Raw genomic sequence first — 27,538 nt, forward strand, 5'->3', positions numbered from 1 at the left:
ATATGGGACTGTTATGAAAGAAGGGGCGGTAGATTGTTGCAGCTTAACGGACTTCATGTTATATCCAAAAATCTAATAACGTATTCGTGTATACCCAGTTTTGCACCAGGTCACAACAAGTTATGCACATTTTACTGCCATTTTTAGAAGTAAGTAGTAATTCCCCAGATTTGATTTAAAATGGACGGTGGAACACTGAAGATTCGTGTGTAAGCGATCGAGGTAGCAAAACACTGATGACGAATTATGTTCGTTCTAGTATGGTAAACCTCAAAACTGGGCGAATGTAGAAAACGAATACGGTAAAAGTATCACATTTTCATCATTTTACAGCCTGGGCTGGCCATACTGAGCTCTTTGATTATTTCTACACCATTTGTGCCACTTTCTCATACTTTTTTGATCAATGGGAAAGGATTTTGGTGTCCAGTGCTTAGCTCCCGATATAAAAACTATTTAAAGCACGTCTATATTTCATTTTTTTAATCACATTTTTGTGATCCCAAACACAGAGACTGAGCCTTCTACTATTGGCATTGATTATGCTTCACAATGATCTTTGATCGAAAAATGTATAAGTTATATAGTATATGACCAGGTTGTAAAACCAACATTCCCATTATTAGTTATATCACATAAACAATACGATACTCAGAATTTTGGTTAAAATTTAAAGTCAGTTTTGCTGCAAACACTCTACAAAGCCCAAAAAATAGTGTTTTTTACCTGCTTTGGTAAGTTCTTTTGTTTCGATGTTGTTAGAAGTGCTTGCTATCTCCATATGTGAGTGCAGTTGTTCCACCATTGTTTGTTTTCGATGCAAAAAAAGAGATTTATTGTCATTATTTCTTTCATAACTCTTCAGGGTGTTAATGGCCCACTTTGGTGTCTTCAGATGAAAGTTACATCATGAATCGAGCTACACAATGGTATTTTTTGCAAAATATTCGGTGGTGCAGACGGTACTTTTAGAGGCCATTTAAAGTTTATTTACAACTTTTCATGTTGAAGGTCAATATTTTATTTTTTTCAACTATTCCATTTGGAAAGCTGATAAAATTTCAATGCATTTTGATGTGCTATTTTATAATTTCCGTTGAGAAACAACAGAGTTATGTAGCTTTGAAAAATGGTTATTTTTTATTGACAAAAAAATCTAACCGAAGCTAACTCAAAAAATAAAAATGTTAGAAATCTGAAAAAATACATGTGTTTTTAAGTCGCAAAAATGAACCAAATTTTCAATTTTGGGGAAAATCTGAAGACCCCCGGCGCAAATTGTCAGATAATAAAAAAAATCCCCAACAACTCACGTCTCACTTCTCTGGTATTAGGTCCTATATCACAATACACTGGGTGGGGTCATTTTTGAAATTCCCAAACCCTGGGGTCTTGAAAGCTTCGTTTTGGTTCAAAACCCATCCATGATTTTTTGCAGAATTTTGAAGTAACATTGACATGAGTAAATTTGAACTTTTATGTTTGTATGGACATTGAATATTTTGTTCTGAAAAACATCATTTTTTTTCTCCTGTGGAACTGAGCCTGATAATTTGTGTGTTTTGTGCCAACTCATAAAGCCTGCAAATCGTTGCCGGCTCTCTCATTGAACAACATTACTCAATTTCTACCTGATTTTTAGTCATCTGGATGCACTGCTGGTTGTAGAGAGAACTACATGAGCAAAATTATTTCAAAATTTACAAACATGGCGGACTATATCCGATTTAAACTGACTTCAGACGATATTATATGCCAGTGGTTTTCAAACTTTTTTCCTTCACCGTCCCCTTTTGCTAAATTTTTTAGCTCAACGCCCCCCTGAGCAGATAAAAAAAAAACCTTCAGAAAAAATGCTTATTGGGATCATTGAAAAACCATAAGTTTTTGACATTTTATTGTTATATATTTTGAAAAATTTTAATGAACATATAAATAGTAATTAACTAGTAATCAACTTCTGAAGACCGAACAAAATTCAAATTTCCATCACAATAATTTGCTTCAATTCTCGCGAAAGAAATTGAAAAAAATATAAAATTTCCAGAGCAAATTTTTAAATTGAAAAAAAGAGTAATAATAAAACGCCAACTTGTATTTCGGTTAATATTCTTTTCCAATTAAGTTTGCCAATATTGTTACGGCATAGTTGTATTTCTTGATAAAGTAATTTTTCATGAGCAAAAATTCGAATGAATACTAAGTGTTTGACAAGTCTCAAATATAAATTGATCATGAAAAATTGCACGGTTTCATTTTTTAATCAAATGAATTACAGATTAACAAATCGTAACTTCCAAGCATTGCCATCCAAAATTTATGCTTTTTAGTATAACCCAAAATAACTACCAAAACTAGATTAATAAACGAAATCTATCACAATAAAAAAAAAATCTTTCTGTGTTGAGATCTGCAGAGGCAAAATCACATAAGGGGATTTTTTTTTATTATCTGACAATTTGCGCCGGGGGTCTTCAGATTTTTCCCAAAATTGAAAATTTGGTTCATTTTTGCGACTTAAAAACACATGTATTTTTTCAGATTTCTAACATTTTTATTTTTTGAGTTAGCTTCGGTTAGATTTTTTTTTAAATAAAAAATAACCATTTTTCAAAGCTACATAACTCTGTTGTTTCTCAACGGAAATTATAAAATAGCACATCAAAATGCATTGAAATTTTATCAGCTTTCCAAATAGAATAGTTGAAAAAAATTAAATAATGACCTTCAACATGAAAAGTTGTAAATAAACTTTAAATGGCGTCTAAAAGTACCGTCTGCACCACCGAATATTTTGCAAAAAATACCATTGTGTAGCTCGATTTATGATGCAACTTTCATCTGAAGACACCAAAGTGGGCCATTAACACCTTGAAGAGTTATGAAAGAAATAATGACAATAAATCCCTTTTTTTGCATCGAAAACAAACAATGGTCGAACAACTGCACTCACATATGGAGATAGCAAGCACTTCTAACAACATGGAAACAAAAGAACTTACCAAAGCAGGTAAAAACACTACTTTTTCTTGCTTTGTAGATTGTTTGCAGCAAAACTGACTTTGAATTTTAACCAAAATTTTGAGTATCGTATTGTTTATGTGATATAACTAATAATGGGAATGTTGCTTTTACAACCTGGTCACATACTATGTAACTTATTAATTTTTCGATCAAAGATCATTGTGAAGCATAATCAATGCCAATAGTAGAAGGTTCAGTTCCTGTGTTTGGGATCACAAAAATGTGATTAAAAAAATTAAATATAGACGTGCTATACATAGTTTTTATATCAGGAGCTAAGCACTGGACACCACAATTCTTTCCCATTGATCAAAAAAGTTTGAGAAAGTGGCACAAATTTTGTAGAAATAATCAAAGAGCTCAGTATGGCCAGCCCAGGCTGTAAAATGATGGAAATATGATACTTTTACCGTATTCGTTTTCTACATTCGCCCAGTTTTGAGGTTTACCATACTAGAACAAACATAATTCGTCGTCAGCGTTTTGCTACCTCGATCGCTCACACACGAATCTTCAGTGTTCCACCGTCCATTTTAAATCAAATCAGGGGAATTACGGATGCAAAACTTAGCGCATAAACTTCTAAAAATGACAGTAAAATGTGCATAACTTGTTGTGACCTGGTGCAAAACTGGGTATAAACAAATACGTTAATAGATTTTTGGATATAACATGAAGTCAGTTAAGCTGCAACAATCTACCGCCCCTTCTTTCATAACAGTCCCATATACAAAAATAAGCAAGCGAGACAATCAGCTTTTTCTGTTTTGGAATATATTTTTAACTTGTGACCACCACTTTCAGCATAAACGAAAATCGTTTCTCGGTTGTCATAATAAATCGTTAGGCCTGAAATTTTCGAAATTGGGTTATTGGTAAGGTCGAGAGCGCCATTTTTATTCATTATGGGACTGTTAATCGACCATATTTGAAACCTTTTTCGAATCTACTAGCATAACAGTCCCATACAAAATATATTTTTCTCACCAAGCTACTTTCTAAGACTTGAATTTGATCATTTTTGAACTTCTAAATGCAATTGTAAGAAAAAGAAACATACTTTTGCAAAAATATATCATGAATTCCACATTGTAAGTTGAATCTTTTTACGATTTTTGATTGCATCCGATAGTTTTTTGCTCAGGAAGTCATTCCTAAGAAAGTCAGACCTGCCTTCGAAAACTAGTGTGCATCATTCGACATCAAGTGAGTTAAAAAAATGTTTAAATGATTCAAAGCAATAAACCAAAGACTATTTCGCCGAAAGAAACATTGAAAAGTAACCAAATCCGTGGTATTTCACATATGGGACTGTTATTCAGGTATATTTCATATAGGACTGCCACGAATTGATATTTTTTTCGAAATTTCTAGAACAAAACCTCTTTTTTTAGTCTTTTATGTTGAAGCCTTATGTTGACCTATAATGACGAAAATTCATATGGGACTGTTATGCGAGTAAGGGCAGTCTGAAAAGGACGAAAAAATAGTGTTTTTTACCTGCTTTGGTAAGTTCTTTTGTTTCCATGTTGTTAGAAGTGCTTGCTATCTCCATATGTGAGTGCAGTTGTTCGACCATTGTTTGTTTTCGATGCAAAAAAAGGGATTTATTGTCATTATTTCTTTCATAACTCTTCAAGGTGTTAATGGCCCACTTTGGTGTCTTCAGATGAAAGTTGCATCATAAATCGAGCTACACAATGGTATTTTTTGCAAAATATTCGGTGGTGCAGACGGTACTTTTAGACGCCATTTAAAGTTTATTTACAACTTTTCATGTTGAAGGTCATTATTTAATTTTTTTCAACTATTCTATTTGGAAAGCTGGTAAAATTTCAATGCATTTTGATGTGCTATTTTATAATTTCCGTTGAGAAACAACAGAGTTATGTAGCTTTGAAAAATGGTTATTTTTTATTTACAAAAAAATCTAACCGAAGCTAACTCAAAAAATAAAAATGTTAGAAATCTGAAAAAATACATGTGTTTTTAAATCGCAAAAATGAACCAAATTTTCAATTTTGGGGAAAATCTGAAGACCCCCGGCGCAAACCCGTCAGATAATAAAAAAAAATCCCCATAACTCTGCACTCAGAAAGATACTATTATACATGCCATAGGATTTTCTTATGAAGTGGCGCCATAAGAAAAATTATTGAAATTCATAAGATTGTTTTATGACGCGAATGAATTTTGAGATGAACACTAACTTCAATGAGCGGATTTAGCTTTTCATAAGAGGATCTAATGGAAAGAGGAAATGTCACGTATAATGATAAAAACTCAAGTTATTTGTTTTTCACTTTTTATTTTTCGTTAAATTCATTTGAAATAACATCATGCATGCACTATGGTCACTATCAGCAGCGAATCGACATCCGGTTTTTTGTTGCATCCGGTTCTTTGACCTTGCGCATTTTTCCGGTCAGTATGTTGAAAAGTAAACCACAAATGTATTTTAGGTTCGAAAATATATTCAACGTCAGCAAAAATAGAAACTTCAACTCAAACTTACCATTTAAAAGACCACAATCAGATTTAACTAAGCATTTAGGAACACATGTACACTCAGAAAAATCCTATTATGTATGCCATAAGATTCTCTTATAAAGTGGCGCCATAAGAAAAAATAATGAAATTCATAAGATTGTCTTATGATCGAATGAACTCGAGGGATGAACACTGGTGCCAATGAGGGGTTGTTGCGTTTCATAAGATATTATTATGGGAAAAGGATGTGTCGCATAAAATTAAAATAAATCAAGTTTTTTTTCATTTAAATTTATTTTCTGCCTTGTTCGTATGAAATAACATCATCGTGATAATCAGCTGCCTTTCAACATCTGGTTCTATCAAAAGTTTTATTGCGCCTCGGACCTTTGACTTCGCCTTTTGCCATACTAACCAATCTGAAAAGTAAATAAACATGAAATGTACCTATTAAGACAAATATTTTCAACAAAAAATAAATTTCAACTAAAACTTACCATTTTGGAAGATCAAAATCACATTGGAGTGTTGAAGGAAAGTAGTAAATTTTAAACTGATGAGTGCTTCTGACGACGATAAAGTATGACTGTGTTGAATGTGTTCATTATTTTTTTCACAATGCGGTTTCTTCTATTTTTCATAACAACTTCGTATGAAATTTAAAAGAATTTCATAAGACTCTTATGAAACATAATTTTACACTCTAAAAAGCGGTTCATAAGAAGCATCTTATGAAAATAATAATAGAAATTTGCCTGAGTGTAACTTAACAATGAGTTCTTCGCCTGACGATGAAAGGAACTGAAGGAATGAATTAATATGTTCATTTTATTTTCACAATGTCGTTTCTTCTATTTTTCATAAGATGTTCCTTAGAAAAATGGAAGAATTTCATAAGACTTTAATGAAAACCAATTTTGCACTCTAAAAAGTGGTTCATAAGACGCATCTTATAAAATTTATAATAAGAATTTGCCTGTGTGTGTGAACTTATAAGATGTTTTTGTAATTAACCTGGCTATAATTTGGTTTTCAGAGTTTTTGTCGTTTCATTGTTGGGAAAACGTACTCGTTGTTGTTTCAATTCTATAGAGAAATTGTGAATTTCAAAATGAATCCACCGTCCCCCCCTGAGCATTTTTAACGCCCCCAAATGTCAAAGTTGCGCTCGCCGCCCTCGTAGAAGCTCTAAACGCCTCCAAGGGGGCGGTAGGGACCACATTGAAAACCACTGTTATATGCGATCTTTATCACTACGCAGTTGGAATTGCGATTCGCAACGCCATTGTAAACGACTTAGATTGTCATTTCTGATACGATTTCATGTATGTTCAGCTTTTGGCATTGAAAATCAATCAGTTCAAATGACATCACTGCATGACTACTTTTCAAGAAATATTGCGATCTCGCTAAATTTGAAATACTCAGAGCCCGGCTTCCTTTTACTCAGACGCCGCCACATGTATGAAGCAGCCGAAGGCTGTTCTTAATGAACTCAAATATCAGCGGAAAAATTACTCAGACATCAGAAAATTCGGCACTCAGAGCAAGTTCACTGGTGTTGGGAAAAAAATGGTAGAAATTTTGACACTTATGGCACATTTTGAAAATTTTGCCATGCAAAAACATTTTCAAGATCTGTGGCCTTCTAGTTTTTTTACAACACGTGTTGTATTTTCGCATGCTGTGATGCAAAAATAGCAATATTTCTATCACATACGGCTGAAATAGAAACAGTGTTGTAAAAAAATACAGCGCCCCAAGATCTTGAAAACATCTTTGCATGGTTAAATTTTCAAAATGTCAAAATTTCTACCACTTTTTCCCAACACCAGTGGACTTGCTCTCAGAGAACTCGAGTGTTTGAAGGCGACAACTGAGTAAATGTTGATCAGTTTGTGCGAGTCGGTTCGGTTGAACTTGGTTGGTTTTTGTGCAGCGAAACCTTGAAATTTACATGGTGAATGCATTGATTTTAAAGGTAATTTCTAGATGTTGATACGGTTTTATTTATATTACAGAATTCTGCGACGAAGTGGTGATGGTCCAAATAGATTTGCCATCTAGTACGGCATAATGGGTCCCGGGAGACAAAACCCGACGGGCCAAAAAAAAATTTCAAAAAGTTTGTGGATTTTTTTAAAATAAAGGTGTATGAACAGTATTATGACTTTTGTTATTCATCAACCACCAAATCCATCATTTGTCTGTATAATAATACAGGTTTTAGTTATTCTAGCATGAAAAAAGCTGCCAAAAACCGCTTCAGAATTATTCGCGCATTCTGAGTAACCATGACTCAGTTGTCGCGAAACGGGCTGTTAGTCAGTTCTGAGTAAAGGCCGTTTAGTCTGAACTGAGTAGATGCGGTTTTGGCGACAATTGAGTAACCACCACTCTGAAATGAGTAGCTGAAAGTTAGCGAGATAAATTTCGATAAGCACAAGCAGTGATGTCAGTTGAATTGATTGATTTTCAATGTTAAAAGACATACCCCTATTCAACAGCTAATAACTTTTTTGTCTAATGAGATACGAAGTACATTTACTCATGTAAACGGAACTTAGAAATTCTGCAAAAAATCATGGAAGAATTTTGAACCAAAACGAAGCATTTAAGAGCTAAGGGTTTAAGAAATTCAAAATCAGTCAAATCTCAATTTCAATCTCAATCTCAATTTTTTTCTTTCTTGCAACTAGCTTTAGAAGACATGAAAAAAGCTCAGATAGGTTCATGTTTTTGAAAATGACCAACCAGACTTTTGATAGGTATTTTTTTTACTAAAAATTTCAATTCAGAGTCTTAAAATAAATTAATCGGTAAAAAATGACTCCTTGTTAAGTTCGAATTTCTAATGCATTGAACAATTTTGTATTCATGTCTTCAGCAAACTTGTGCATCTAGATAAAATACACATATTTTCGAACAAACAAAGTCATATGAAGTTCATCTTTTGGTGCAAACATTTTTGAGACCCAGCTAAAGTTTTTTCCAACACATTTATTTTATATTTTAGTAGTGGTTATCTTTATCTACAACTTTGCTCAAAAAAAATTGTAGAAAAGTTCCAAAAAGTTTATGATTTGTGAACCATTTATACAATATATTAATTTTGAAACATCAGAAATTTTCTGATTTTTGTGTAAACCTTCTGAAGAAGCAAAAAGAAACTTTTTGATGAGATTGGAAAAAACCCAAAAATTTTTCAGTTTTCCCTTGTACTTCAAAGCTTGCGATGAGTGAGATTGTTCTTAATTTTAATGTTGCACTGTAATGAAACAAACTTTGTTAACATTCAAATGCAAAGGTTTTTTTAAACTGTTTTTTTACGTGGAAAAGGATTTTTTGATAAAACATCAATAAGTCACACAAACGCTACCAATTTGCAAATCATAGCTCGTGGAGAATCGTGGGCCACATTTGGTGGGGTATCTTTAGTCACCTATATTTTTATATTTTTATACACATTCAGAACTTAAAATACGTTTTTCCTACCTGTAAAGTTTTATTATGAAAAATGAAAAGTTATGAAAAATATTTCGTCCATGCCTATATAAGGAATTTTGCCGAAACGTTCGCGAGTCAGGTTATAGGAATTATTCGATCATACACAACTCTCTAGTTTATTTCCTCACCCGAAATTGCAAACTAAATTAATTATGTTCTTTAAATTTTGGGTCAACTCAAAAACTTTGCACGTTATTAGTCAATTTTAAATTTAAAAGTTCTTTCGTAATTTTCAAGATTCCATAAATTAAAAAAAAAATCGTAACATACTCAAACTTTTTTTATTTTATTTTCATTAGACACCTTTTAAACCCTTCATTCGGGTCTAAACTTTAAAAATTGTTATTCGGAATTTTCAGTATGAATGAAGATCACTAATTTGAATAAAAAAAGTTATTTTCGAAAGCTCAGCTTAAAAAACATCTGGAACATCAGACCCTCTGATGAATCTTTTCCACAAACAGTTCGTTTGATAAAAGAAAGTTTCCTGTTTGTAGTTTTGAAGCTACAAAAAAGGAACAATGCCGTACGTAAAAATGATTTTTAGACTTATTTTTAATTGTTACATTGTCCTGTGTTTAGCTCTTGAACTAAACACTATGACTGGAAATAATAATAGAAGCTTTTTTTACATTTCCAAATTTGCAACTGAGAGTTCTGTACTCAAAATTTAACTTTGATTTACTTATTTTCATATTGATTTTTCAAAAAATTTGTTGACGTGTGGTAAATAAACAAATTTTAAGTAACTTTTCGAATTTTAATCTCATTTTTAGAGACAGTTTTGAACTCTAAGTACCGGTAAAAATTGTGAGTTTTTTCACTTTAGGGATAAATGAAGAAAAATCAGAGTAGTTTTAAATTTAAAAACTTTCGATCTTTTCCCAAAAATTCTTTCGATCTGTTGAATTCTAACTAGGAAAATTAAATTACATTGCTGAATTCCGAATTTTGGTTTGCATCCCTGATCTTGGAATCAAGAATTAATTTTCCACTTTCTTGTATATTTTTCTCAGTTTTGGATTTGAATTTATCGTTTTGTTTTTGCATTTCAAATGTATACATTTTTACTCCTCCCATAATTATTTTTGGTTGTTTTATTGGTCCAATAGCAAAACAAATTTTGGAAGCGATTCATTAAGTCCTGAATTAGCGCAACTAATTTTAATTTTGTAAGGAAATTTCTATGGGATGGCAAAATTTTTCATTTCATCAGCCAGAGATGTACTGAAAGTTCTAAAGAATATATCTATGGATTTCAAATATTCCTTGATTCATGCAGTCCAATTCATGTAAACAAACCTTTAACTCAACTTGTACCCCAGAAAAGATATTCGATGTTATGAGAAAAAGAGGGATGAATGGCCCCATAGCTGTTAAAATCCCAATGATCAAATAAATAAAAAAAAAAAAATGAGAAAAAAAAATGTTTTAGAATTTTCGACTGCTCATTTCAAGATTGTAGGGTAAAAATAAAAATAAATTACAAAAAACTGCTTTGCATAGCCATTTAATTTCTTGAAATTTGTGAAAAAAGCCTGCCTTTTCATTGAACTCAATTTTTTCAATTTTGTAATGGTTATAACTTTGTTCATGTAAGACTTAGCTTCTTCTCATGTTATCAAAAAATTAAGCTTAAGAATAGGAAAAACTAAAAATTTAAGACAAACTTCATTTCAAGGTTATTTGAATTTTCTTGATAATTTAATACGCAGAAATTCCTTCTTCAATACAAAATTGAATAGCGTTGCGCTTATTCAGGAACCAATAAAATCATCTCAAATTTTACACTGATGCTTGGTGACCCAAAAGACATCGAAAAAAAAACGGGGAAAAAGAGTGATTTTTTCAGCGGTCTAGTGGCCATCCTGCTGAGATTTGAAAATTGAAATCTAACAAAAAAATTCTGTACGACACAAAAATCATGAGACCTCAAGTGATTCAACGATGTGTATTTTGTGAAAATGTATGCAGTATTTACTGAGATATAAGGTCGACTCTAACGAAAACAGACGTTGGGCCTTTGATTGATTGATTGAAGTATGGGTTTTACAAATGTAGAACACTATTGTAAGTTTGTATAAAATTATTTCAGAAAATACAGGATTTGTTCGTTTCTCGGCAGTTGTAGGCGCAGGATTCAGATATAAATATCTTGAAAATTAGTATTATATTCGGTGTTTCACTCAGCCTATGAAAACTCATAAACTAATTCATTGAAAGTCACACGTTTTCTAGTTTTGGACGTGTATGTTTTAGAGACTTAAAAATGTATTGGCATTGAATGCTCCAGAATTTGAGAAAGAATTTTTACAAATTTACAAACAAAAATCTTCTTTTGTTGATCTTTAAAATAAAAACAAAATTACTCACCAAACTTTTAGCCGAGGTTCCATCCACAAACAGTAGCCCCAACAATCCGACGGCAGCTGATAATAACATCAACACCGACCAGCAGCGATGGGGGTGGCAATGAGGTGCAATCAATGGTCTCTTGTTGTTGCCGTACCATATCGATTTTCCCCCACTTGTTGTCATCATTTTCAATGGCATCAATGGGCTCCGTCGCGTGGCTCCAGATTTCTTGCGTTCTTCGGCTATAGGTATGTACTCCGTCTAGTATCTATCTGTACCAAATAGGTGATTTCACTCACTGTACCGCGCACTTGGGTTTGGGAGATAATAATCAGTTCGGACAGATGAGTTTGTTTTCGAACAACTTGTTTAATTTTCCACAGTTTTTCGCGCACTTTTAATTACCGGGAGGACGTTTTTCAGAAGCAATACACTGGATGGATGATAAGAAGTGTGTTCACTAAAACCACTGATTTGTGAATGTGTTTCGTTTGTTGTCTATTTTTACTTCGATTCACTACTATTCGTTATTCATTAGCCCGTCCCTTTCAACACTACAATACTACGGTTGTCATTTCACCTTAATCGTATTACATACATATGCGAAAGATATAGGTACGTAGCACGTAGATACTAATGTTTATCAACATTATTCCAGTTAGCCCCACAACCCACAACTCGGTGAACAAAAATTACCGGGAGCTGATTCAAACAATCAGTTGACCTGGCAGAACTTTTTGAATTTTTCCACGAAATGTTTAAATGAAGGGGATTAGTCAAGCGTTTTCCCTAGGAATTTGCACTTTTAAACGATTCGGTTTCTTGATAAATTTCTTCAATACTTTGAAATGAAACAATCATTAACAAATTTATACGAGGATTTAGTAACATGGACCTTCCGAATATTTTTTTCTCAAACGACAAACAAAGTATGGTAAAGGCTCTACAAATGAGTTTTTTTTTAAAATGTCTCTAGTTTTATAAGTACCTTAAAAACACTTATAAAACACTTATAACAGTTACAAAACTTTTCAGTAAGAAACGTTTCCCAGTGTCTAATAAAATCAAAAGGATTCACAATAACTCGGATAATGTGGTGCGAGCAAGCTTAGCGGAGATCGGGTACCCAATTCCGGTGGATGCTTTGGTCGCATGCAGACTTAGAGAAGGGGCTCCGTACGCGTCTGTTCTCCATGTCAGGGGCGGCGTGCGGAGTGCAACAACGTCCTGGTGGTGTTCGGGACCCGATACAGCAACATCACGACGGTCCTCCTGCGAGATATTGGGGTTAGCTGCGGGCCTTGCGAGCCCGTGACTGCGAATAAAAACCAGCAACGAACGAGAACGAACAACAAATTTCGGATGGAAATCGGCAAAGACCTACGCGACGAAAAGGGGTTAGCTATTGGAAACTTGGAACATGGAACTGCCGATCTCTAAATTTTGTGTGCAGTACCCACGAGCTCTCCAACGAATTGAAGAGCCGCAAATTCGACATCGAGCGCTGCTGGAGGTATGCTAGAAGGGCTCAACGGTACGAACGTACCTAGATGGTCGTGCCATCTACCAGATCTGCGGCAACACACACGAGCTTGGAACAGCTTTTATAGTGATGCCGAAGATACAAAAGCGCGTGATCAGGTGTTGGCCGATCAACCCACGAAACCCACAAAACATGATATCAAGATCGTCATCGGGGATTTTAATGCTCAGGTCGGCCAGGAGGAGGAATTCAAACCGACAATTGGAAGGTTCAATGCGCACCAGCTGACCAACAAAAACGGCCTCAGGTCACTGTACCAAACTCAATCACAGATCGACCACGTTTTGATTGACAGCCCGCACTTCTGAGACATCATCGACGTCAGTACCTGTCGAGGCGCCAACATCGAGTCAGACCATTATCTGGTGATGGTGAAGATGCGCCCAAAACTCTCCGTAGTGAAGAACATACGAAACCGACGCCCACCTCGGTTGAATATCGCACGACTGGAGCAACCTGAGGTTGTGACAGACTACGCGCAATCGCTCGAAGCAGTGCTGCCGGCAGAGGGCGAGCTTGACGAAGCCCCTCTCGAGAACTGTTGGGATACCATCAAGAGAGCCATCAACAGTGCTGCGGAGAACGTCATCGGTCATGTGGAACGAACTCGACGGAACGACTGGTTTGACGAGGAGTGTAGGAGGGTGATGGACTAATAGAATGCCGCGCGCGCGGGCGGCAGTAGTGCAAAGAGGCACCCGTCGAAATGAGGAAAATCACCGACAGCGGAAGAGGCAGCGAGTCCGAATTTCTCAGGAGAAAAAGCGCCGCCTGAAGGAAGAAGAGCTCGAGGAGCTAGAGCAGCGGCATCGTTCCCAAGAAACACGAATGTTCTACCAGAAACTGAACGCATCCCGCAAAGGGTTCGTGCCCCAAGCCAAAATGGGCCAGGATAAAGACGGATGCATCCTTACGGAGGTGATTAAAAGATGTAAGCAGCACTTCGATGAACACCTGAACGGCGCACATGCAGGAGATCAAGACGGTGGGGAAGGCACAACGCCGGCGTAGCCAACGACGTAGAGGAGCCACTCCGAACAATGAGTACAGTTGAGGAAGCCATTCGTCAGCTGAATAGCAACAAGCCGGCTGGGAATGATGGCATCGCAGCTGAACTCATCAAAATGGGCCCGGACAACTTTGCCGATTGCCTAAACCGGTTGAAGGTCCGGATCTGGGAGACAGAACAGCTACCGGAGGGGTGGTTGCCACAGTCCAATTTGTCGCCCTTCTTGTAGATGGGGCATAGGGACTTGGTGTTCATGGCATTTTTAGAGAATTTGCCGTAATGTGAAGATCTGGTCCGTCGTTGACCGACTCTTTATGAAGCCGGCCTGATGACTTCCTACAAATTTGTTTGCTTGTGGTGTTAGGCGGCGGAGTCGGATTCAGCACAACACTTTGTAGGCGGCATTGAGGACGGTGATTACTCGGTAGTTGCCACAGTCCAATTTGTCGCCCTTCTTGTAGATGGGGCATATGTAGACTGTGGCAACTACCGAGTAATCACCGTCCTCAATGCCGCCTACAAAGTGTTGTGCTGAATCCGACTCCGCCGCCTAACACCACAAGCAAACAAATTTGTAGGAAGTCATCAGGCCGGCTTCATAAAGAGTCGGTCAACGACGGACCAGATCTTCACATTACGGCAAATTCTCTAAAAATGCCATGAACACCAAGTCCCTATGCCATCTATTTATCGACTTTAAAGCTATGGACGAGCTATGGAAAATCGTGGACGAGAGCGGCTTTTCTGGGAAGCTGACCAGACTATCCATCTATAAAAAAAAATATAATCTTGAGATGTTCTTACTAAAATGGACATCCCCTTTCACCGATAAGGCCAATAAATTAAATAACGATGTTCTAGAAATAGTTAAAAAAAAATGAAAAGAAGGATCAACTTTTGATAGCATATGGCGACAAAAATCTCATTGATGCAAAAAATTTCAATTTTCATTCTCTCAGATGAACCAGTTGAAAGCTGAAAATCTCTATAATAAAGACATTTAAAAATATGTTCATTTTGACTGTTTTGGGAGTTTTGAAAAAAATGTGCATTTTTTTTTTGAAACACTGTTAAATGTAAAAGACATTGAAAATAAAGGTTTCGATCAAATGATAATTTTCTCGATGACCGCGAGTAAATTTCAAATTCTCTTAATTTTTTTTACAGTTCTACGAAAATACAAGAATTTGACCGAATTTCAAAGATTTTTTTTACCAAAATCTCAGATATTTTCGAAACCAAAACGTTTAGCAGTCTTCTACATAGATGATAAACAAATTGAAATCTTCAATATCAAAAAATTTAAAAAGCACTATTGTGATGTCAGAAATGAAAAAGTTATATTATTTGAAATTGAATTTTCTAAAAATTGTTTATACGCAAAAAAAACCTAATAGACAACTTACGATAAAAATTAACAACAATAATATATTTCTTATTATCTAATTTGATTGGTTATACATATGTAAGTTGAACGTTCCTAGATGCATTTTTTATCAGTTTTATACTCTTCCGATTTGAGCTTATTTTTTATTTATTCGCATGAATTTTTTGAATGATTATTTATTTTTTATATTCTCTTTTTAATATATGGCATTTCAGCGAATTATGAAATTCAAAGTAGGATTGTTAGGTCTAGGATTGATCGATCTCGGATCGATCTATTCAACTAAGATTTTTAATTTCTTGGATCGATACTTTGGCATGAAATTACGTAATGCTTTAAGTTCTGCATCTATTGATACATAATTTTTATACACGATTTACCGAAAAATTAGGTCTTAGACAGAAATGAAAATGGAAGGTAGAGAGAAATCGAACAGTTTGTAAAAAAAGCTTATGTGTTGTTTTTTAAATTTAAATGCATTTTCTCAATTGAAATTATCTTGTTAGTTTAATTGTCTTTATTACGCTTTCTGTCAAAATCCGAATTGGCAACTAAAAACGTATCAAGAATTCAAGAATTAAAATAAATGTAAAGGTAATCACAAGAAAAAAAACAAATGCCTATATTTCTAATCTAAATTGCCTTTCTATGTTATACATGTCCGTTTTCAATTTATTATTTTATGGAAAAATACTCAAAAATTGAATCTAAAACTCTTTTAGACGGGTTTTACTACAATCGGCATAAAATCCAAGCCCATACTTATTTAAACTTGCTTTTTATCTAGAATGATTCAAAATATGTTATTCTAACAATGCATACTAATGGCAACTGTTTAACAAGAAGTTGTCAAAAGCTATATCTTAAGGTTGTCAGATTGCCCGGTTTTAACCGGGTTTGCCCGGATGTTTGATACAAAATTTTAGAACAGTCCGGCCCGGCCTGGTTGCCCGGATTTCATTGAAAAATGCCCGGATTTTGCCCGGTTTTTTTTTCACTTTATGACAAATAAAACAAAAAAAAAATGTGTTTGAATTTTTTTTTATTTAGCCACCACAACAAAAATGTTTGAGCAGATTTTGCAAAAATAATCATGAAAGGATTTTTTTGAAGACTAAAATACGATTTCAAATTTGTTTTTGAATTTTGATGAAAAAATTATTTTTTTCAATACTTCTATCTTGATTTTTTTTGAGTAATTTCTGGGTTTTGACAAAATTTGCCCGGATTTTGCCAGGTTTTTTATAAAAAATTGCCCGGATTGTCCGGCCCGGATAAGTGCTGAAAAAAATCTGGCAACTTTACTATATCTAAGAAAACCTTAACATGAGGAATCAAGGATCTGATTTTTGAAAAATTATACAAGGCAAAAAAATCTCATTTTGTTCGAGGTGCCAAGAATTTAAGAACTAATTTATAAAAATTTGGGAGCGCTAGTTTTTCCTAATAGTTCTTGTTTGCGAGCTATCTTCCTAAAATAGGTGAAAATTAATTTAATAAATCTGTGCACTTTTTGGCAAAAAATAGAGCATTACGAATGGAATCTTGGATTTTTAAGAAGCTTGAATATCTAGAAACATCTGAATCCCTTATTGAATGGAAGATAATGGGAGATTTGAAATCAGTTTTTATTTTTCATGTAGGTTTGTTAGGTCGTCAGCTATGATGAATGATTGATTTTATTCAAAATTTACTAATTTTCAATTTTCCACCGATCATTTGATTGGTCGCGTCAGAGGCCCTTGGTTCATGTGCTTTTAAATTTAAAATGGCTATTGTAAGATCTTAAACTTTCCACCATTCTGGTTTTTCTTTAAAAAAAAAGATCCTATGTTAGGGACAAAAGAAAAAATATTAAACACGTCTAAAGGAGTGTTTTGGAGAAACGACAACAAATTGACAAATATGTTAAATGGTTGCAACCGAAAAAGTAATGAAATTATGTTTTTTAGCCCATGTGGTTAGGTAATTTTTGGAGTAAAAAATGTAAAAACTTTTTCCTGAACCATGAAGTTATTCGTAGAATTAAAGTGGTATGTAATCATAAGACTGAACGTCTGTGACGTTTTCAGCAAAAAAAATTGGTTTTAAAAGGTTTAAAATTAAATAATAAGGCCGGAACAAATATCAATTTGGGAAAAATTCCCACGGATTGCAAAATTTTGAAAATTCCAAAATTTTAGTTGCCATCTGTTAGCATCTTTTTTAAATTTCCAAACAAACAAAACTCCAAAATACTTGATGTTGAATTATTTTCTACTGAAATTCAAACTATTCACCCTCTTCAACATCCTAAATTAAATGAAATCGCAACAAATATAATGAAATTTGAAAGCGACGATTAGACTTTAACGTGTTAACACTAATTAGATCAAAGTTCAGCAACAAGCGAACCAAGTACATATCACGCTCGGTTTTCACAAACCGTCATGAGGTAATTTTTCTAAACAAAACTTTTTTGAAATCGAAAGGAAACACCTATGTTTGTATTAAATTAAAATATCATTTGTTTTTAATTAAACCAAATTAAACAGTACATTTTTTTGCTTCTTGTTTTAAATTCGGTAGAAAAATTCAGAATAAAAATGTAACTTGATTCATAAATCTGAAAACAGCGTGGTAGAATATTCGAGTGGAATAAAAACAGTAGGTAGCACGGTTCGGTTGAGCTTTTCCAAGAATCTGTATAATTCACTTTTTTTACTAATACAAACGGACGTAATGATTTTTTTTGTCCTTGCTTATCCTGGAACAGATTAGATTAGTTTATGTTGTGGAAAACATTTTTTTTTAGATTCCGGGTTGGAATAAAGCAGATTACGGATTGAAGTTTCGCATTTTAGATTCAGATTTACTATTTCAGGTTTCAGATTTCAGATACAGATTCCAGATTCAGATTTCTGATTCCTTTTTTAAACACTTTATTTATTGAGGGATTAACCAGTAGATTTCTGATTCAGATCTCAAATTCAATTTCAGATTTCAAATTTAGTTGGCAGATTCAACTTTTCCTTTTTTGTTTACCTCAAGTTACGATTTCAATACACTTCTTCGCAGTACCTTTACCTTCATAGGTATGTTTTCCAATCGAGAGAAATGCACAACAACGTTGTTTGAACTGTGTTTCGAACGTTCGGCAACGCCGCTAAACCCTATCAGATATTACCGGTCCAACTGATAAGATAAATTCGCTGCTAAGTCAACTGCGAACAAAGAAGACTTTCGAATATTGACCCAGAGAAATTAAACTTATAACACTTTCGATAGCTTTTCTAAGGGAGATTTTTCACACTCACTTTTTCTACTCAAGGACACTGATGCACCAAAACGCATTATAACGATCCAAGCTTCACAGAAAAAAAATCCTCAACCCAAACCGAACCAAAATTGAAACGCACCGAGTGCCACAACTATTTAGCTGGAAAAACTTCGATAGTGTTAAACCATCCGACTAACATCCGATAGCCAAGCGGATAGAAACACACTGCGACTGCATCAGTCAGCGAAAAAACACTAAGAGGTAGGACCACCTTCTGGCACAGATCGCACATACCGATTGCTGCAAACTAAAAACGTAAATAAAGCGGACGCTCGCGCTGAATCCACCACCCGTTTTGAGCAAATTTCCAAAGTAGACTGGTTCCCGATGTTTGCAAATCGGTTCCGATTAAACGCAACATATTTGTTTTACGCCAATAAAAATAACTTAAACCAAATTAAAGATACCTTGGAATATTTTGATTACTAAATGTTTGATAGTTTTGATGATTTTTAGTCTTTCATTCAACTGAAGCAGCTTCAGCATTTTTTTTTTTTTCAAAAACACTCAGTGGTGATTAATTCCCTACCTCTTGTAGATTATCAGAATTCCAGGGATTTCAATAATAATTATTATACGTTATTTCTGAAAAAGAAATATGCTATCATCAAGCATATTATTATTACATTTTTATTTCTCTTCGGGCTTTAAGCACCAATGGCTTATTCATCCCGACCCATATTATTATTACCTACTTAACATTCATAATAGAGAGTTGTTGGACTTGGCCGGCATCGTTATTGATTCATTTGAGAAAGTGTGGTCTCCTTGTACAATATTGGTTAGAAATCAGTAACGTGTCAGACAGCTTCATATTTTTTAAATCTGTTGGAAAGTTTCTATTATTTAGATCTAGATTTAGATTTATTTAGTAAATATCATAGTTTATTTCTTAAAGTCCACCCTAACGTTATTCATTTGACACCGTTTTTTCGCAAAATTTTCCCCTTTTTCCTCCCGTCATGTCGCAAGCTGACGAAAATTTGTAACTGTATGAAGATAAAATAACAGCTGATAATACAAAACAAATACCCCGGACAAAAGAAATTTGCTGCCTCGTCAATGATTCACCGATATTCCGGACGAAAAGAAATTTTTACTTTAGTTTTATCCCTTTCCTTCTTCAATTTTCACCGATGTGTGTACAGGTCCACAGGACCGAAAGTTAACTCGTTTTACCTGACTTTTCCTCAATAAGTTTTCACCTAAATTTTCACTTTAACCTCGACCGCGAAGGTTTAGCACCATCAGGAAAAAACAAACACGACCGACCGCAACGAGACGAAACACCCGAAATAATTCGTACAAACGAAAAATGCGTTTGTTTTCTGCGAGCTCGCGAGCAAATTTTTTGTCGATGCACCTTATCACTTCAGTTGTTCAGTTTTTTGTTTTGTTCCGGCCATTCGTTCATTTTTTGATTTTCATCTCGCACGATTAGTGTGGGAAACGCTTGTTTTGGGTAAAAAAACACCTCAATATCCATCCGGTTTGTGTCGTTTTGAGATTTTCTTGAGCGGAGTCATTCGTTTAGTAAATAGTATTTAAAATATTTAGATGCTGAGTGCAAATTGATGCTGTTTTCATTGATGATGGACCTTGAGGAAACTATTTGAAATCACGCCTAGTTTGTGTAAAGTTTATTTGAAGAAGGAAGAAAACTGCGACTTTCTTTTAAAAATGATTGCTTCGATAGTATCGATTGCTCCAGGGCTTGCTACAGGGATTCTTATACCGTATTTGTTTTCACCACCCGAAAGTGTTGCACCATCCATGCTGAAAACGAGCATGAATCGAGTGTTGCACCCACCTTTGTTGGTGTACGTGAAATCGGCAGTGTCAACAGAAAACATCAAGCTGTCAAAAATTCATTACAGCTGGTATTTGTTTTCGTTTGACTTCGAAAATTGAAATGAAATTTACTTTAGTTGATCATTATTTTTAAATGATTCGTTCCACATCACTCGCCACAAGCGGTAGTGTTTCGTTGCTCCTGCTAGTGTTCCGTAAATAGCATAGTGTGTGAAGAATTTTGCCCTGATCATCCGGATGTGTGTTCCGTTAGGGCACTCTGTTATCAGATATACCCGAAAGTGATAAAGTTTTGTGCGCGGCATCGCAGAACACCATCATCAGCCGAAAACAAAAGGCCCCGCTGTTGTATACGATTGCCAGCCAGCAAGGTCAATCGTCATAATAGACCGATAGGAAACCACGTTGTTCGTTCGAAACCAGTTGTGTTAGAGTGGTTCGACCAACTAGGGTGGCTCGAAATAATTTTTTTTTGGTTTTTATACTTTTTTCCAAAAAAGTTTTTTTTTTCTTTTTGGTTTTATTTATATCTTTTATTTATATTTTCCTTTTCTTTTGTTCCTACTATATTTTATATTAGTTTTTTTTTATTCTTTTTTCTCAAACAAAATTTTGTTTGAGTTTTTTTTTATAAAGGTTTTGACTCTCCACTCTTGCCCGTTATGTCGGAAAGCAACCGACTAACGGATGACGGCGACGAGGAAGGCATGCATCCTCCTTTTAGAGAGGACGATCTCTCCGAAGAATATCTTTTGGAACAACAGTCTTCCCAAAATATCATCATTCAACCGATGTACCTCTCGGACACGGAAGATACTCCTTCCCCCCTCCCACAGACCCCTTACCCTCAAGTTCCCTTTGTGTTTGGCAACTCCCCACCATCACCAGCCCCTCAAGAAGTTAACGAGCTGCCTAAACCGCCCCCTCGCCGTCGGGTTTACCAACCTGAATCGACGGGGCCCTGGGTAGTTTATATCCGGTCCAAAATGAACGGGAAATCACCTAATGTGATTTCCATCGCCCGAGACCTCGACAGATCTTACCCTTCCGTAATCAGCTACCAGCCGATGAGACCGCACAAGATGCGCATTGTTGTTGGTAGCCTGAAGGAAGCAAATGCCATTGCTTGTGACCCGAAGTTTACGATCGAATACCGCGTATACGTTCCCGCTCGTGACGTGGAAATCGACGGAGTGGTAACCGAAGAGGGTTTGACCGTCGATGATCTTGTGAACTCCGGGGTTGGCCGATTCAAAGACCCTGGTCTTCCCACGGTCAAGGTGCTGGACGCGCGTCAGTTGAAATCAGCATCAGGCGAGGGGGAAGAACGAACATTTTCCCTGTCGAACTCCTATCGCGTTACCTTTTCCGGCACTGCACTTCCTGATTACGTTGCGATCGGGAAGGTTCGTCTACCTGTGAGACTTTATGTGCCTTCGGTCATGTTCTGCCAGAATTGCAAGCAGTTGGATCATACGGCCGCTTACTGTTGCAATCAGGCACGCTGCTCTAAGTGCGGGGAGAAGCATGCGGAAGCTTCGTGTGAAATACAAGCAGTAAGCAAGTGTTTGTATTGCACAGGCGAGGAATCTCATGCTCTCTCGGCGTGTCCGAAGTACATATCGCGCCGGGAAAAAATCAAGACTTCTTTGAAAACTCGCTCTAAAAAATCATATAGAGACATGCTGATGAAGTCTTTGCCAATCGTCTCAGAGAACCAGTTTGGCCTTCTAAGCGACTATGAATCCGAAGGGGAGGATCCATGCGAAGGAACATCAGCTGGGCCATTTGTTAAAAAAAATGTTTCACAGGCTCCAAAAAGGAAACGCACAACTAACACACAACCCAGATTAGCTGCCAGCAAAGTTAATAAAACTAAAAATCCTCAAAGTGGGAATAGTAATTCTACCCCTCCTATTCAGAAACCTCCGGGTTTAAATCCCTCCCCGAAGGACTTCCCCCCACTTTCGAGGAAGTCAAAACCCCAGACTTCCCTTCAGAATTCAGGACCATCAGTAACTAACAAGGATGTAACAATTCCCAGAGAAACTGCATCTGATCCATCGTCGAACAGTTTGCCCAGCTTTTCGTCTGATGGTAAGATGAAATTTTCGGAAATTGTTTCGTTCATCTTGGACTTTTTCAGTGTACCAGCAGGTTGGAGGACTATGATTAATATGTTTGTACCTCTTTTGAGAGAAGTCTTGAAAAAGAAAGCTTGTACTATGACCCTCATCGCAGAAGCAATTTCTTTTGATGAATAACTCGTCCACTGAGGTAAGAGAAATTGTTTCTGTATTGCAATGGAACTGCAGAAGTATTTTACCAAAATTAGACTCCTTTAAAGTATTGGTACACAATTTGAATTGTGATGTGTTCGCCTTATGCGAAACTTGGCTCTCTCCAAACACTGATTTCAACTTCCATAGCCACAATATTATTCGCCTGGATCGAGATGGGCAAAGAGGGGGTGGTGTTCTTTTGGGGATCAAGAAATGCCACTCTTTCTATCGTATTCCATTACAACCATCTCCGGGTATTGAAGTCGTCAGTTGCCAAGCTAGAATTAAAGGCCAAGACCTTTGCCTAGCCTCGGTATATATTCCGCCAAATTCAAGCGTGAACCGGAACCAATTGGCGAATATTATTTCACTTCTCCCAGAACCCCGGTTAGTTCTGGGAGATTTCAATTCCCATGGCGTGGGCTGGGGTAGCTCACGTGATGATGATCGTGCTAACATTATTTATGAGCTGTGCGACGACTTCAACATGACTGTCTTAAACAATGGGGAAGTGACTCGAATTAATGGATCCCAATCACAGCATAGTATTTTAGACCTTTCTTTAGCTTCTTCCTCTCTGAGCTTGGATTGTACGTGGAAGGTAATCCAAGACCCTCAGGGAAGCGATCATCTGCCTATCAATATTTCTATCACCAGTGGTCGTAGTCCACCTGAAGAGATCAATATTCCTTATGACCTCACAAAGAATATAGATTGGAAAAAGTATGCATCAGGTGTCATTGAAGCCATCGACTCAACGGAAGAACTGCCTCCGGAGGCAGAGTACAGTTTTATGTCCGGAACAATTGTGGACTGTGCAATCGGGGCACAGGTCAGACGGAATGACAATTCGACGATACAAAAACGACCTCCCACTCCATGGTGGGATGGAGACTGCTCACGTGCGCGAGGAGAAAAGTGCAAGGCGTTTGTTGAGTTTCGCAGAACTGGATTGCCAGAGAAGTTCCAACGTTACTTGTCCTTGGAACGCAAGTTTAAGAACTTGATCAGGGGCAAGAAACGTGGGTACTGGAGGCGATTCGTGGATGGGTTATCTCGAGAAACGTCTCTGCACACGCTTTGGAAAACAGCTCGAAACATGCGAAATTACACACCTTCGAACGAAAGTGAAGAAAGCTCGAGTCGTTGGCTGACACAGTTCGCGAAAAAGGTCTGTCCGGACGCAGTACCAGCTCAGAAAAACTATCGGGATACAGAGAATAGTTCCGAAACGGAGGATCAATTCTCGATGGTCGAACTTTCACTTGCGCTCTGGTCATGTAACAATTCAGCTCCCGGACTGGACAGAATCAAATTCAACTTGTTGAAGAATCTGCCAGATACCGCTAAAAAACGCTTGTTGAATTTATTCAATAAGTGTTTAGAGATGAACATTGTGCCGCATGAATGGAGACAGGTGAAAGTTATCGCCATCCAAAAACCGGGAAAACCAGTTTCTGATTACAATTCGTATAGGCCGATCGCAATGCTCTCGTGTCTCCGGAAACTGCTCGAAAAAATGATTCTCTTTCGGCTGGATAAATGGGTTGAATCAAACAATCTGTTGTCAAGTACACAATTTGGATTCCGTAGAGGCAAGGGTACGAACGACTGTCTAGCATTACTTTCATCAGACATTCAATTGGCGTTTGCCCAAAAAGAGCAGATGGGGGCAGTATTTCTGGACATCAAAGGGGCATTCGATTCGGTGTCCATAGAAGTGCTATCTAGTCAACTTAACTCTTGCGGACTTTCACCAATTTTGAATAATTTTCTTTATAACCTGTTGTCTGAAAAAATCATGCATTTTAGTCATGGAGAAACCAAAGTTGAACGAATTAGTTACATGGGTCTACCCCAAGGCTCGTGTTTAAGCCCCCTGCTATACAACTTTTATGTCCGAGAGATCGATGCTTGTATGGCACAAAATTGCACGCTAAGACAGCTTGCGGATGACTGTGTTGTTCATATCACAGGTAAAAAAGGCACTCAAATTAAACCTCCGTTACAAGAAACTCTAAATAATTTATCACATTGGGCCAGGAATCTAGGCATCGAGTTTTCGCCTAGTAAAACCGAGTTAGTAGTTTTTTCAAGGAAGCATTCCCCTCCTCAAATAGAGCTCCTTATGATGGGTAGAACTCTAACTCAATCTCTTAGTTTTAAATATTTGGGTGTCTGGTTCGACTCTAAATGCCTCTGGGGAAAACATATTAGGTACTTGACACAAAAATGCCAAAAGAGAATCAATTTTCTTCGAACGATTACTGGAACCTGGTGGGGTGCTCATCCACAGGACCTCATCAGGTTATACCAAACAACGATACTGTCGGTCATAGAATACGGAAGCTTTTGCTTTGGGTCCGCCGCGAAAACCCATTTGATTAAACTAGAACGAATACAGTATCGTTGTTTGCGTATTGCCATGGGTTGTATGCAATCAACACATACGATGTGTCTCGAAGTACTGGCGGGAATAATGCCGTTGAAAAATCGGTTCTTCGATTTATCGCTACGTTTCCTAATTCGAAGTGTAACTATGAATCCTTTGGTGATAGAAAATTTGGAAAGGCTTATGAATATTAATCCGCATGTAAAATATGTAAACAATTATAAAACTTTTAGACAGTTAGAAATAAACCCTTCTTTGTTAAATTCGGACACGAGTCACTTTTACCCGATCAGTAGTTCCTTAATAAAATTCGATCTGTCCATGACCGCTGACATCCGTGGAATACCAGATCACGTCCGACCCAACGTCATTCCTTCAATCTTTGCATCAAAAGTACGTGAAATTGACCCTACAAAAATGTTCTTTACTGATGGTTCCAGAATCGACGGCGCGACTGGTTTCGCAGTGTACAATGAGCGCTTTGAAGCTTCGTTCAAGCTTCGAGAGCCATGCTCCGTTTACGTTGCTGAATTAGCCGCAATTAATTGTAGCTTGGAACACATTCGCACACTGCCCGTAGACCACTATTTCATCTATTCGGATAGTCTCAGCTCCGTTGAGGCGATTCGATCGATGAAACTGATGAAGCGCTCTTCCCATTTTTTGCTGGAAATTTCAGGGATATTGGGCGCTTTGATCGAAAATTCGTACAGGATTACCTTAGCTTGGATCCCGTCTCATTGTCTTATTCAAGGCAATGAGAATGCGGACTCATTGGCTAAGGTGGGCGCGTTACAAGGTGAAATTTTTGAGAGGATAATAACTTACAATGAATATTTTTCAATACCTCGCACTTTAGCGATTAACGCTTGGCAGTCTAGCTGGGATAATGGCACAAAGGGACGTTGGTTCCATACGATTATCCCTAAGGTTCCGACGAAGGCATGGTTTAAGCATTTTAACATGAGTCGCGATTTCATTCGCGTGGTTTCTCGGCTCATGTCAAATCACTGCCGGCTTGACGCGCATTTGTTTCGTATACAACTAGTTACAAGCAATGTTTGTGTTTGTGGGGATGGCTACCACGACATTGATCATGTTGTGTGGACGTGTGAACGGTTTGATCGATCGAGGGCTTGGCTACTGGATACCCTTAGGGCCCGAAGTAAACTACCTGGTGTTCCAATTCGAGACATCTTGGCAAACTTAGATCTTGAATATTTGTACCCTATATACAAATATCTTAAAATGTCTGACTTGGTCGTTTAGTCCTCTTCCCCTCTGTCTTTACTCTATCTAATGCTCTTTTCGTCTATTCATTAGAACAACCTCTCGTCCGACCGGTTCGATAACACCGGAAAGAAGGCTGGCCAGGAAGACAATACCTGAGGTAGCTAACGAAACCACGCTACAGGAAGCCACCACCAACCCAAGACGGAAATCTGTACTCGAGAGTGACCCTACACAATCCTCTTTCCTTTCCTCTAGTTAAATTAATTAACAGTTGAGTAGCCGCGACGATTACGGCCCCCCTCTTACTAACATCACACAAAAGTGAAATCAATACTCGGCACAAAAAAACTTTATGAGTTAAATGCCTTAATAAAACTACTTGTTAAAAAAAAAAAAAAAAATTTTAAATAATATGAAAATTTTAGCATGAATTTATTATGTTGAATTGTGAAGATTTCAGATTTATTTTGCTTGGTAGATTCGCCTGTGGCTCTGATGATAACTGCAATACCGGCTGATTCTGGGTGGTCTATGTTTACTGCTGCTAGACTGCAGTTACCCCAGCTTGAAGGTTCCGGTATTTTGAACGTTTATTCCTCGCAAATACCTCGAGTACCTATTTCCGTTTTCAGATGACAAAAGAAAAATTCTTGGAAGTCAAATTAGCGAACTCCGATCGTGGAAGTCGGGGGAGAAAATTTTGCTAACAGACCGAAACGAACGAAATTCAAGCTCCCAATGCGGGTGTAGTCTCGAACTACCGTTTTTGAAGGGCAACGGGTGGGAATCCGGGACTTGGCGCAACCGAGCATCGTCACCCTAAGGCACAGCTGGAAGCAGAGTAGCTTCGATGCAGCTGAACGCTTCTTGCTGTGGAGACCAACTTATAGGACCCTCCGAACAAGAAAACTTTTCGGTTTGGGCGATTCCACCAGATCTTTGGGTTGGCCTTTTTGCACTCGGATTTGCTGCTCTTTTTCGGCATCGCCTGGAACCGATTGCAGCAAACCTTCTGGGCACATTTCTTCTTGGGAGCGTTGTTTGCTTTGGAACGTGCCATCCAGGTGAAATTCTCAGCCTCTGTTGGAAACGGCACTGGTATTGAATCCGGAACAAGTTTCCGTTCTTCGGGATAATAAAGAGAAAAAAACAGTTCAAACGTAATTTTGCGGTATAGAAATAAAC

The 27,538-nt window shown here is 36.8% G+C and overlaps 1 protein-coding gene across 7 annotated transcripts in view; it reads right to left on the reverse strand.

Moving 5' to 3' along the window:
• Positions 1–19,980, reverse strand: part of LOC129740585 (cation-independent mannose-6-phosphate receptor) — a 431,652-nt gene extending 411,672 nt beyond the window's left edge. The window contains exons 1-2 of one of the 7 annotated variants that reach the window (XR_008736296.1): positions 19,814–19,979; positions 11,395–11,809 (exon numbers count right to left, since the gene is read on the reverse strand). Coding sequence is in view for 6 of the 7 variants with exons in the window: in XM_055732281.1 (XP_055588256.1) it covers positions 11,395–11,574 (180 nt within the window). In the remaining variant the exon portion in view is untranslated. The other 6 variants (XM_055732281.1, XM_055732284.1, XM_055732282.1 and 3 more) reach the window with 6 other exon arrangements.
• Positions 19,981–27,538: the final 7,558 nt, after the last annotated feature.

Source organism: Uranotaenia lowii, chromosome 1 (assembly GCF_029784155.1).
Source record: "Uranotaenia lowii strain MFRU-FL chromosome 1, ASM2978415v1, whole genome shotgun sequence".
Classification (NCBI taxonomy): Eukaryota; Metazoa; Arthropoda; class Insecta; order Diptera; family Culicidae; genus Uranotaenia; species Uranotaenia lowii.